This window comes from Hippocampus guttulatus, chromosome 10, assembly GCF_054856545.1.
Source record: "Hippocampus guttulatus isolate MCC_2025c chromosome 10, RoL_Hgut_1.0, whole genome shotgun sequence".
NCBI classification, from domain to species: domain Eukaryota; kingdom Metazoa; phylum Chordata; class Actinopteri; order Syngnathiformes; family Syngnathidae; genus Hippocampus; species Hippocampus guttulatus.
Window position 1 is genome coordinate 8,216,000 of NC_141270.1, and position 12,741 is coordinate 8,228,740.

At 42.5% G+C, this 12,741-nt stretch overlaps 2 protein-coding genes across 3 annotated transcripts; one reads left to right on the forward strand and one right to left on the reverse strand.

Moving 5' to 3' along the window:
- Nucleotides 1-468: 468 nt before the first annotated feature.
- On the reverse strand, nucleotides 469-6,370 carry LOC147199111 (non-selective voltage-gated ion channel VDAC2). 2 transcript variants are annotated; one of them, XM_086121841.1, is made up of 10 exons: nucleotides 6,236-6,344; nucleotides 5,576-5,620; nucleotides 4,733-4,805; nucleotides 4,595-4,644; nucleotides 4,043-4,195; nucleotides 3,886-3,938; nucleotides 2,606-2,833; nucleotides 2,168-2,318; nucleotides 2,025-2,082; nucleotides 469-1,176 (listed from the first exon to the last, which is right to left on the reverse strand). In XM_086121841.1, the coding sequence occupies exons 3-10, from the start codon at nucleotides 4,797-4,799 to the stop codon at nucleotides 1,085-1,087; spliced, it is 852 nt and encodes a 283-aa protein (XP_085977967.1). In that variant the 5' UTR covers nucleotides 4,800-4,805; nucleotides 5,576-5,620; nucleotides 6,236-6,344; the 3' UTR covers nucleotides 469-1,084. The 2 variants fall into 2 exon arrangements, with proteins under 2 accessions (XP_085977967.1, XP_085977966.1); XM_086121840.1 differs by lacking the exon at nucleotides 5,576-5,620 and having other exon boundaries at nucleotides 6,236-6,370.
- A 1,346-nt stretch (nucleotides 6,371-7,716) lies between these two features.
- Nucleotides 7,717-12,188, forward strand: polh (polymerase (DNA directed), eta). The gene is made up of 10 exons (XM_086122388.1): nucleotides 7,717-7,992; nucleotides 8,518-8,652; nucleotides 8,723-8,958; nucleotides 9,399-9,562; nucleotides 9,821-9,924; nucleotides 9,999-10,118; nucleotides 10,183-10,306; nucleotides 10,422-10,487; nucleotides 10,602-10,774; nucleotides 11,048-12,188. The coding sequence occupies exons 1-10, from the start codon at nucleotides 7,856-7,858 to the stop codon at nucleotides 11,694-11,696; spliced, it is 1,908 nt and encodes a 635-aa protein (XP_085978514.1). The 5' UTR covers nucleotides 7,717-7,855; the 3' UTR covers nucleotides 11,697-12,188.
- The last annotated feature ends 553 nt before the right edge of the window (nucleotides 12,189-12,741 follow it).

Genomic DNA, 12,741 nt, shown 5'->3' on the forward strand with positions numbered 1-12,741 from the left:
CGATCTTGTTTCGGTTTACTCACTCAGTGCGAAATCTCGGCCTGTTTAATTCACACTCACAGGAAAGTATGATTTTTTTTGTTGTTTTTAATGAATCGCCATAGGCGGATCCCGAGGTTCCTTGTACCTTCTGCCATCTAGTGGAGGAGTGTTTCATTGTTTTGCCTGTCACTCACTATTCATCCCTGGCATTTGGATGAGCATAGACAAATTTGTAACAAATTATTTTCCGACAAATGAAGTGAAATAGGATAATTTCTCACAGCATCCTGCTTGGGAATCACTTGTCTCATTTGTTCAGGAGCCCTTATGAAATACGTAGGCAATATTTCACAAACATTCCTCAGTCATCAAAGCGTACGGCTACGTATGTACTGTGCCTATGTACTATTTAATAAAATAACAGCAAAACTATCCTCGCAATAAATTCAAGTCGGTAGTATTTTGCGGCAACACTCCATGAGCCAGTTGTAGGATGGAGACTTTATTGAAAAGGTAACATAGACAAAAGAACCTTCATGGTCCTCCTTGTAGTGGGAGGAGACTTACAGTTAACTCCTCTTTAACATTTGATTTCAGAAGTTTGGCATCGCTTTCAAGCACTCTGAGCCTCCCCAAGTGCGTTTTTGTTGGTGTGGTCAGTGGACTGGTTTCTGATGACCGTCGGGACGTTGTGTGCGCGGGGAGGAGGCTTGCACCTTTATTTAAAACTGAGGAATATCAGACGGTGGTGTTTTAATAAGAAATCACAGCGGGGATGACAGCACTCACTGTACAAATACGGAGTGTCTGGTAAGATGACAAAGCCACACGGGCACAGTTACGCACGACTGGGACTGTATTGGATTTATGGCAGTGCTGGACAGGAACCATGACGTTTCAGTTATATAAATAATATTCCACCTGACTCTCACAACTAGAAAGCAACAAAAAAGCACCAGCATGACGGTGATGCTCACTCAAGTTGAGTTTTTGTTGTAGCCTTTGTGAACCCGATCTCTTGTCCCCACTTTTGCTGGTTGGGTAATGCGTAAGGCCAAATTTCTTCTGATATTCCGGAGTTCCTGGGTGTGGGAGGAGAAGCTTAGGCCTCCAGTTCCAAGCCCAGACCCAGCTTGTGGCCTCCGGCGTTGATGTTCTTGCCGTCAACCAGGCCGGCCAGGGTGAGCTTCACACCTGGGTAGGAATGGGAGACAACGTTAGTGCTACCGGTTACATGTTCAAACTACTTACTCGAGATATACTGGTATCGATATACTAGATGGAAAAACACCGCTTTAATACTACGGCATCGACACCACTCCACTCGCCTGACATACGCCTTTCGGGGAAGAGGAATGTCACCAAAATGGGGGATACTTAAGTTAAATAACGTATATGATATTATGTTATTACATTACGGAATGACTTTTCATACTTATTTGTCATGTCCGTGTTTATCGTAGTTGCAAACGTACAACTATGCGGTGTTCCCGAATTTATGAGTTCTCTCCCAATCACAGCGCAACCGGGATTTGTATGCAAGTCAGAATGTGCCCTTGTCACTAACGCTACAGATATTTGTATGAAAAACACATGCGGGCCTTAAATGGAAAACAAATGATAAACGGTAAGCACTGCACGAACTGCGCGTGCCTCCTTGAACCCAGTGACAACATATTCTCACAGCCCTGCGCAAACTAGCTCATTGCACACAGTTGGTAAGCTGGAGACAACGTATGCGAGCGACTGCTGGGAACCGAGGACAATATGGACAAAGTGCCAACACAACAACCATGAAAGATTATCTGGGATTCATAGACATCCGCACAGTACCCAGCAGCTCTGCTGCAACAAATGTTTCATTGACTTCTTCCTCACCCCTCATTTTAAAATATGCCTAACAATTCACGAGTCTTACATGATGGAATGTCTACTGAGTGTATGGGAGTGCTTTAAAACTGGTTGGACATCCACAGAAGTTGGAAGGCCACATTTACAAAAAGGTCTGCTCAAAGTTGCACTGTTGAGTGCAAGCAGCTCACCTGGTCTGAGGGTCTGGGTGTAGCCAACACCAACAAGGCTGTTGTTGTTCACTTTAGCCTGAAAAAATTACATAAAAGGGGGCGTGCTCAAGTACTTTTACAACTTTGCATTTGTTTCACTGCCTTGCTGCTGCTGTACTTACGCTGACGGAGGCATCCTTGTCCAGCTGGTATTTGGCGGCGATGCCAAAGCGTGTGCTGTTGCTGCCTGCGGTCCACGCCAGGTTGACGGCAGTCTCAAGCTTGTCGCTCACCTTCTGATAGATGGAGCCGCCAAACTCTGCACCGTCATTGCTTTGGAAGAGAACAACAATTGGGGAGACTTCATAATTCAGCCCCTTATGTTAGTTAGTGTGGTTTTCTACCACACAGTTATTAAATGTTCCTGTTTGACAATTCAGATTTGAGGCTCTATGATGGAAACATTTTTTGTGTTTCACTGTGTTGGGAAAAACAGGAAGACTTTCTGGGGGCAGCAGCCTGCTCCACAAAAGTGCCTTGAAATAACATCTGATGCGAATTGGTGCAACAGGAATAAAATGTAATCAAAGAACGTTATCTTAACGGCTTGCGTGACTGACACATTTGTGTGCAGCTGGAAGTCTCCAGTCTTGTAGCCAATGGCAAAGTTGTTCTGGGTCATCTTGGACTTGGCGGTGTCGAAGGTCATCTGGTAGCCGGCGAGCCAGCCCTCGTAGCCGACGACGGCCGCACCGTGGATGGTGGGGCCAGCAAAGTCGAAGTCCACGTCGCAGCCCAAGTTGACGTATTCGCGCTTGTAGGCGGTCTTGACCTTGCCGCTCTTCTTGCTGTCGAGGTACACACAAGACAAATCAGGGTACAGACATTCAAATCTTGCTTGCAGCTCTAACGTGGCAGACTGCAAATACTTTAAGACTGATACAATACACTTTTTCAATTTTGGCAGTAGATTTTAGTATTTTGTCAATTTTCAATAATGGAGACCATTTTGGAAAACTGAATTTTTGGGACATGTATGACCCAAGAAAATCCACTTCAAGCTTGTCCCCAAATAGTGTGTTCCCTGGATAGGCTGTCAACCTATTTAGTGTGAAATGATATCTTGTGATGAATGGCCACAGGTTAAAATGCCGTCATTGTCTTTACAGTGGTCCACTTCCCTCCCTTACACTGATATCTGCTCGCAGACTCACTGGCGAGACGACGTGAGCCAGCCCGCCAAGTATAAGCAACATAAACCCAACTGGAACGCACAAAATTACTGGCATGACGGGAGGCAGCCCGCAAAGCCTCTCAAGACACAAAGACTATGCTCCGCCCACTGACATCATGATAACATAAGGCCCAGCAAAATGTGAGGATGGGTGAGGGCCGGCTCATCGGCATAAGAGAGAACCACTCCCTAAAAACAAGACAATACTTGGAAATGGTGAAAAAAAAAATCATGTGCATGATGTCTCCTTTAGGTTGAGTTAAAACACCACATCCAATGCCATGCTGGTGTTTATTTGCCATTCTTCATGACACCATGACCGCTGTACGTGACTTCGTCCTTGACACTTTGCTGCTGTGCCCCTGAAACACCTGACAGAGCGCCTCCTATGCCTCTGAGGTGGAACTTGAGCGTGCTTTTGTTGAACTTAATTTTAAGAAAGGTGTTAATTAATTAATGCCTGTGAAAGTCACAAATGTGTTTTGCTGTCACTGACAGACAAGGTGTTCCACATTCGGAATGGAGGGCGCCAGATAACTGACAAGTCATTCCAGGAGCAATGTATAGATCTTGTTGCTAAGATGACGTAGGGGGCCAGCAGCCAAAGTAGACCATCTTGAAGTACTCTGAAACGTTCAATTAAAGTCTTAAATCAAATTGTCCTACCCAGTGTTTGGCGAGAAGGTGGTGTCAAATGTCAACTTCAGTCCCTTGGCAATCTATGGGGAAAACAAATCATTGAATGGATGGGCATTGTGTATTCAGTCTGGTTCACTGTCATTATAAATTGTGCTTCATATTTGATATTATTAGTTGTCCTTACCTGATCTTCAATGATGATTTCAGTTCCTAGGGTGTTGTCGGTGTTCCATTTCTCAGTAAAGGTCAAGCCATACTCTGCCCTCTTGTACTTGGTTTCAAGGCTGCCAACAACTTTGCTGGTGTCAGTGTTGGAGGATCCAGATGTTTTGAATTCCTAAACAAAACCAAAAATGACAGAAGATAGCAACAATCTCTTACAAACTGCAAATCGCATCTTCCCACTACCACACACTTTCTTCGCATACTGTGGTTCTTCAAACTTTTTTTCACCACGAAGCCCCTCAAAATATAGTTGGCTCCATCATAATGACCTACTGGTGCATTAAAATACAGTAGTGTAATAGGCCGAAGTTTGCACATTTAATTCTGTTATTCCACCCCCCAAACAACTACAACAGTGGCCACTAATTTACTGCATCTGTATAACATTAGCAAAATGAGAGAGTAATGTGAAACAGATTTTTTTTTTTAAATGTCACCTATTAAACTATTTGACACCAAGCAGTTTTGAAGGTATGTATCCAATGCAAAAGTACATAAATACTGTAATTACCACTCCACTGGCTGACTTTGTCTTGACGTCGAGCTTCACCAGGCCGAATCCTGAACAAAGAGTTGTTTTGATCAAATTCAGTCAGAGCAGACCGCATAGGAAAATACTTTTTTCCAACCATCACAAATGAATTCCTACCGTAGCCCTTGTTGAAGATGTCCTTGGCAGACTTGCCCAAATCAACATATGAGGGAGGCACGGCCATTGTTTTCTACAGAAAAGGAGAAACAAATATATTTTAATGATGAACATTAAACTTATTTACAGTGTGCAAACCATTCAAGGGTATGGATGAGTCTTGGGTCAAATTTATGGGGGGAGGGGAACATTTGGCATTTTTGGAAAAATAGAACATTTAATGGCAATCTTCATGCAACAATTACTTTGGATTTAAACCTTCTTTGAATCTTTCTATGCATGCACCAATTTATCCCCCCCCCCCGAAAAAAAAGTTTTTTGTACGCAAATATGGAAAGGTATGTAAACATGTACGTGTGAACAACTGGCAGAAAATATACAATTCAAGTGTTCAGTGTAGGTAAAATAAAAATAAAATCGTACAGTGGTAGCTCAACTCACGAGCGACTGAATGAAAAAGTTTTCAGATACAAGCTATCATTTACTGCAGATGATTTTGTTTTTGTATTGCGAACACCAAATTTGTGTTTCCAACGGCTGTCTGACTGGAGAAAGGTCATCTGTGTGGAATTCGCATATTCTCCTTGAGTGCATGGGTTGTCTCCTTTCCTCCTACATTGCAAAACATGCATGCTGCATGTTAGTTCAAATAAAGATTTAAGATAAATTGTAGTAGTTGTGAATGGTTTATTTTATATTTGGGGTTTCCAGCTCAATGGAGACTTTAACGAGCATGCATGCTGTCGAAAAAGGATGGATAGAAAATTGCATGGACCAATATGTAATAATATAAAGATATGGAAAACACAGAAAATTTCCCAGTGACATTGCCGACCTTCTGACCTGCAAACTAGTCGCATTTCCAAGAGTCCGCCATTTTTAGAACACCTGGATAGAATAGACGTCTTTACACATGTAAAGCTCAGTGTCTGTTTGCCAACTGAATGCACACGTTTTAGGATTTTGCAAATATTTCACTGACAGCGCTTTCTGATTTCATTCGTCGTGGCTGTGACGTACCCATTCACTCCGAGTGGCCTGACAACCCGTGAGCAAGGTTACCGGTAATGTGGGTCGGATTGACATTTTGGCGCCCGCTTCTTATCGTAAATTGGTTTAAAAGTTAGGCGGGGTGGAGGGCACATGTTGGCGCTAATTAGTAGCATGTCAAAGTGATGTGCGTTGTCGAGGGCTGTCACACGGTAAAGGCCAAAGTACAACAAATGCATTCCTAACCTAATCCGAGTACACTAGTCAAGTATAAAACACACGGACTGTCATTGCGACACCGTAATATGCATAGAATGCATTTCTTTCCGAAAGGGGTTACATGGGTTTAATCTTACATGAATCAGACACAACGTGCCCCAGCTAGCATAGCTAACGCTGCTAAAGCTAGTAGAGTTACCGGTGAGTAACAAAATCAAGTTAGACAGCTCCTTTCTTCGCGTTAAAAAACGACGAGGACGTTTCCAGTCGCCCTCGTTCAGACACGTCTCTTACCGTTGGGAGGGGTGTCTAGAGGTGAGATAAAGTGACTTTTGGACAGAGGTTCCTCGAACCGCACGGGCGAGGCAGGCTTGACCAGTTGGAGGACGAGCTGAAGGAGACTGCATTCACTTGAAACCTGACCTATCACATCCTGCCTGAGGACCCGGGCTGGCTATCATTTGCCTGAATAAAAAAAGATATCCAGGGCTGAACCAGAGAGGAACCGAGCTCCTGGCCATACAAGATACACCTCATTCTCATTGTTTTCCATTTTAATGCACTTTCCTTCCCACATTTATGAAAGAGAAGTTGAACATTTTTGGAAAACGTTTGTGATTCAACCCTCAAATCATCCACACATTCTCTGTAATCCTCACTCTTAAGGTTCGTGTTTCAATGATGCACCACGACAAAATTGAAGTTTATTATGTAACCAAAGATTTTGAGCACACCTACTGAGGCATTAATGAAGCTGTGTTCATCCATACCTGCACCCTTTGCTTGTTTATCTTCCTCTTATTTCCTTTAGTTTTGAAATTTCGCAGTGAATAGTTTTGACCTAGTGAATTGTCCTCCCAATGTGAGTAATGATTACAGTATCTACATTTCCTCATGATTCCCAAAGAATGGACATCCCACACCAAACTTAACGATGATGCCAAAAGTAAACCACTTCAACATAGCATTTGTGTATGTGTGTCTGTGTGTAGCGCCACTAGAAATGTGTGAAATTCATATAATTAAGACTCAGTATCTCTGGTGAGTATCATATTGTTGTATACTGTATACTGTTTTATTGGTGGGTTCTATTATTGCAATGTGATGTGGTGTTATCAAGAAGTGCCACTTGAGGCCTGCCACAGCAGTACTACAATGTACTTTACTGAACTGTACTAGTGCAGTAGGTCTCAGTATGACTTTTATATTAAGAAGTGCCACTTGAGGCCTGCCACAGCAGTACTACAATGTACTTTACTGAACTGTACTAGTGCAGTAGGTCTCAGTATGACTTTTATATTCAGGTAAAGTACATTTAGGTCTATCAATTATTTGTGTTAATATTAAGACAGCCAGTACACTTGTGTTGTAATGTTATGCACCAAAACGATATAGTATTTAAAAATCCAAAACAAAAAAAACTCACCTCCTAACAAAAATACCAAACATACGTGAAAAATATGAACTGTTTAACTCTTAATCGCCAAAGTAGCAAAATTGTAAGAATCAACATTTACAGTCTGCCTTTTCATCCAAGCATGTTCAAGCTATATACAACCTTTGGAAATATCAAAACCGTCTTGACGATTATAATGCATGCATTCTTTATATATTTCGTCTAATTTTTAACGTATTTTTTCTTGTGAGGTGGTCCGCACATATCCGGATATCTGCCTGAAATGTTATCGGAGCATAGCATAGATCTGCGCTGATTGGTCGGTATAACTGCGTCCTCCAAAGATATTTGTCTGTCCACTTTTGATGACGCACTTATGTAAGAAATGAAATTGCGGGAACTAAAACCGACTGGCTATGTCGTTCGTGGATAAACTATGATAGAACGTGAAAGCCACTCTTATATAACGAGGTAGTTTTGATCACTCGGGACAGAAAAAAGTCCGTTGTTCTTCAGTTATGGAGTACGGAAAGGAAAGAGTGGTGGCGTTAGTGGACATGGACTGTTTCTACGTGCAAGTGGAGCAAAGACTGAATCCTGCCCTAAAGAAAACGCCCTGCGTCGTGGCCCAGTACAAAACCTGGAAAGGAGGCGGGTAAGGTTCTGGCACGGAGATATCATTTTTGAATGATCCATGCAGCTGACAAGCGTTGTCATCTAGAAAAGTAGTACACTCACTGTCCCATGGTGCCCATGGTTGTATCAAATCCTCGAGTAATATAGACTGCTTAGAATTTGAATCACGACGCCAAACAGCTGTTCAACCGAATTATTAACTTTTTAAATACAGAAATTAAATGAAACTCATGTGCATAAGCCTAAAAAGTTATAGCTTTCTCGACGAATTTTGGTACATCATCTGTATTGGCTCTCATTAGATTATGCAGGTATATCTTATTTAATATCACTGTTCTTTTCCTATTTTGGAATTAAAATTAAGGGAAAAAAGGTAATAAAAATGATGCCCCAGAAGTTAGCATGTCAGTAGCACAGTTCTGTAGTCCAAATCGAGACAAATAGATGAATTAATTATTGACAGAAATAATAATCATTGTAAATAAATACTATTATTAATATTGTTATGAACTGTCTCTTTTACTCACCCTCTGTCCTCTGTTAGGATCATTGCAGTGAGCTATGAGGCCCGGGTCCATGGCGTGACGAAGAACATGTGGGTGGATGACGCGAAGAAACTGTGCCCAGATCTCCAGGTGGCACGAGTGCGCGAGTCTCACGGCAAGGCGGACCTGACCCCGTGAGTGATGTCCATGTCGTAATTTTAATGATGTCACTGAAGCATAATTGAAATTAAACGTTGTGTGCAGTTACAGGGAGGCCAGCGTGGAAGTGATCCAAGTCATGTCTCGCTTTGCGGTAGTCGAGCGGGCCAGCATTGACGAGGCCTACATGGATTTGACTGTGGCTGTCCAGCAGCGGCTAAAGGACATGACGGACAAACAAATAAAGCCTCACTTGCTCAAGACTACGTGCATCCAAGGTTACCCTCACAATTCATCTGAAGGACAGGAAGAAGCTGCCGAGAATGCCATTTTTGATAAAGGTAAGCAGAGCTGTAATTTGTCCTCTATAAAGCTAGAAATATATTTAAATTCTACAGACCCACAATCATCTTTTAGGAAAGTTCTTTGTCCGCAAAAAGTGTCTTGGGAGTGTTTATTTACTCATTGTGGGAAGTCTAACAAGGCGCGGTGTTGACGTCATTGCGTCAACTAGGTTCTATTATGAGAACGGACAGAGAAAAGTCTTGGCCAACTCAGGTTTGACCTATAAGGTGAAAAAGTTAAAAAAAATAATCACTACGGCCAGCAGATAGCAGCATTGGACCTCTTTTGGATGAGCTCACTGTGTGGCACAATAAAGTAGAGACTCCTAAAACACCACCGTTCAACAAATAGGCATTGCTCCCCATTAAATCATTAAGCTCATCTATTATTTACGAAAGCAAATGCAAAACAAGTCAATATTCAGTATGCCCAACAGAGACGCAGAGGTCGGCGGGTGTCCAGCAGTGGCTGGCGTCTATGCCGATGCACAACTCTGCTGAGCTTCAGCTCACCGTGGGGGCCCTCATCGTGGAGGAAATGAGGGCAGCTGTGGAGCAACACACAAGCTTCCAATGTTCAGCTGGGATCTCGCACAACAAAGTAAATGTTATTTGTTCATTGACATCTTACTATGATTTTGATCTTAAATCTAACATCAAAAGCACAAGATCACATTACATGTTTTTGTTGATTTTACTTCTTTGTTTAATCTGTTTACCTTGGCTAAGACTATATGCGAAAATATTTACACTGTAATTTTTACACTTATGTTTATAATGCGGTACTGTATACCCCATTATTATAGTCTGAAACAAAGGCCATTTGTATTGTATGTGCAATTAAATGTGTTTTTTCCAGGTGCTGGCTAAACTGGCATGCGGTCTGAACAAACCAAATCGACAAACAGTATTGCCACTGGACTCTGTGACTGAACTTTTTAGCACGCTGCCCATCAGCAAGATGTGAGCATTTCAGTGAAGGAGCCGCCAAGTGAGACCCCTTCACTTATTAATCCAGCTGCCTTTCATTTGCGCAGACGCAACCTAGGAGGTAAACTCGGGGTCTCAGTCACAGAAGCTCTGCAAGTGGAGCACATGGGGGAGCTAACTCGCTTCTCTCAGGCCCAACTGGGGAAGCACTTTGGAGAGAAGACCGGGTAAGGCTGATGAACCAAAACTTCTGCTCCCGTCCGTCTTCATTGGATTCAATGTGTTTTGCAGTCAGTGGCTATACGATTTGTGTCGGGGTATCGACTCTGAAGCGGTGAAACCCAGGCAGCTGCCAAAATCTATTGGCTGTAGTAAGAACTTCCCTGGGAAAACATCACTGGCTACAAAAGAGCAGGTATTCAGTCCTGCGGTGTGTTTATGACACGGCTCAATATTATTTTATCAACCGATTGTATTGCACCTAATATTGTGGCTGTTTGGTTTGTTTTATTGAATGTACCTCTGAGAAGGTCCAGCACTGGCTTCATCAGCTGGCTTTGGAGCTGGAGGAGAGGCTGACAAAAGACAGAGAAGAGGTAAGAAAAAGGCTTTGGAACACTAACTTTCCTGTTTGGAGTTTAATTTTACTTGCTTGCATAGATTTTCTCTGGGGACTCTTGGCCGATGTACATGATTTTTTTTTCTTCCAGAACGGTCGCATGGCAAAACAGTTAACAGTCGGCGTCCGGCAGCTGGGCGACAAGCGGCAGAGCAGTTTCTCCCGCTGTTGCGCTTTAGTGCGCTATGACGCCGCCAAGTTGTCCAGCGACAGCTTTGCCATCATCAAGAGCCTCAACACAGCAGGAAACCAGCAGGCGGCATGGTAGGTCCAGTGTAACCAGAACGCGCATTGGAATTTAAATGTCAATATTACTCATTTTACACTTCAGATATGGTTACTGCTGTTTTTTTAACATTACGCATTGTTCACAATTAAGCAATCACTTTCAAATTTATGCTAAATGAATCAGCGTATATCTGCCAATTTTAAGTGCCTTTGATGAACCACATATCAAGTTGAGCTGGCCAAGTAGGCTTGACAGTCAATCTTGACAATGGTTGTTTGTTTTTTCATATACTCCTGCTTGCCATGCAGGACTCCGCCTCTCACGCTGCTGCACCTCTCCGCCAGCAAGTTCTCCGACGCCCCTGCAGCATCAGCGGGAGGCATCGCAGGATTCCTGAGTGCTGACGTTGCTTCCACTCAAATTTTGGTCTCCGCTAGCCCCACCGCACGCAAAACACCCACCACCATCCAGTCTTTCTTTCACAGGCAGCAAACGCAAACCGAGTCCTCTCCATCTTGTTTTGTCTCTTCTCCGAGTCCTTCAAAAGACACTTTGGCAGGCTCTCGTGCCAGCATTGCCTCGTTCTTCCACAAGAAAAACATAGAAACATTTTCAAAGCCGAGGCACAATGGTGAAAAGCGAGATGATGGTGAACCCAACTCACTGGCAACCTCCGTAGTGGACACCACGGAAGACATGCTCAAGTGTGAGCGCTGTGGCCAGAATGTGCTGGCGTGGGAGATGCCTGAGCACAATGACTATCACTTCGCGTTGGACCTGCACAAATCCTTCTCCCCTTCTGCTTCTTCCTCTTTCGTCAGAAGAGGACCTCCTGCAGGGGTGGCGTTGTCCTCTCTGGGCAAAACTAAAAGCAGAGCATCAGGAGGTCCCCATCCCAAAAGACAATGCTCTCAAGGTGGAGGTGCGGGTACTTTGGATTCTTTTTTTCAAAGATAGTGATCTTTACATGTGAAAGGGATTTCTGAAATCACAAAAACTGTGGTAACTTCACTTTCAAGTGCCCCAACTTACATGCTTTTCAAATTTCGAGCCATCACTTGGTTGATTTATAGTAGAGAGTTAATTAGAAAAATGCAAAATGACAAGTCGCTATAACGAGCGTCAGTCACTAGGCCACACCCCAACTTGAATACACTAATGTGTGCAGTTACTGTATTTCGCTTCCTATTATTTACATTCTCCTGTTTTGAGACAATGTGATGTTTTTCTTTCTTAAAAATTGAGTCATTTGTGGGTTAATGCAATTTCAGCTCTTCAATTAAGCAAAATTGACTTCATACCTTCACTTGGAATTTTGGTCACGGAATGAATTAAACTCTTTAAGATGCTGTATAATAAATGAGAAACTCTAGAAACTTATTGTTCACAATAACTTGTATCTTCATCATTGTAATTTGTTCAAGAATTAAAAGCACTGTTGGATCCCAACCAGCCCTGTTTTAAATGATTTGGTTGTATGCTGTGGTTAGTTTACACATTTTTAAAATGTTTTATTAACATAAAAAACCTGGGGACTGTTCTGAAAAGCAATCCCCAAAATGTAACCCACGGATACATGACTTTACGTTTGACATTTGTCCCACATGAGCTACATATGAAACAAGAAAATCAAACCGGTCATTGTCCAAATACTTTTGGGCACCATAGACTTCATTCTAATAATTTAAACACATCAAATATAATTTTATCGTTATGTTAAAGTGAATTTTCATTCGGCAGTTTTTAACTTCCAGTATATTTTGGGAAAATTTCAACTGCCAATATTTTTTCAGACATATAATGAGGACAGTTGAGAAAATGGAAGGATGTGTTATGTATTATGAGGCGTTAGCTTCAGCATTGTGAGTCATGGCCATTTTTCATGTGACTAAAAAGGTGTGTCTCCTGTTGTTTAGTTCAGTGTGCTGTTGCCTTAGTCTTGCATCATGTAGGACGGGGTTGGCCAAACCTTGGGCCTTAGAATGCCGTTAATCCTAGTGAT

Bases quoted from the DNA above. Each gene is read 5' to 3' on its own strand.
- LOC147199111 (XM_086121840.1), bottom strand. From the start codon at position 4,799: ATGGCCGTGCCTCCCTCATATGTTGATTTGGGCAAGTCTGCCAAGGAC. The intron at 2,834-3,885 runs GTAGGACAATTT...GTACCTCGACAG, and splicing joins ACCTTCTCGCCAAACACTGG to CAAGAAGAGCGGCAAGGTCA. The intron at 1,177-2,024 runs GTGAGCTGCTTG...ATTCCTACCCAG, and splicing joins CACCCAGACCCTCAGACCAG to GTGTGAAGCTCACCCTGGCC.
- polh (XM_086122388.1), top strand. From the start codon at position 7,856: ATGGAGTACGGAAAGGAAAGAGTGGTGGCGTTAGTGGACATGGACTGT. The intron at 8,959-9,398 runs GTAAGCAGAGCT...TATGCCCAACAG, and splicing joins GAATGCCATTTTTGATAAAG to AGACGCAGAGGTCGGCGGGT. The intron at 9,925-9,998 runs GTGAGCATTTCA...TCATTTGCGCAG, and splicing joins ACGCTGCCCATCAGCAAGAT to ACGCAACCTAGGAGGTAAAC.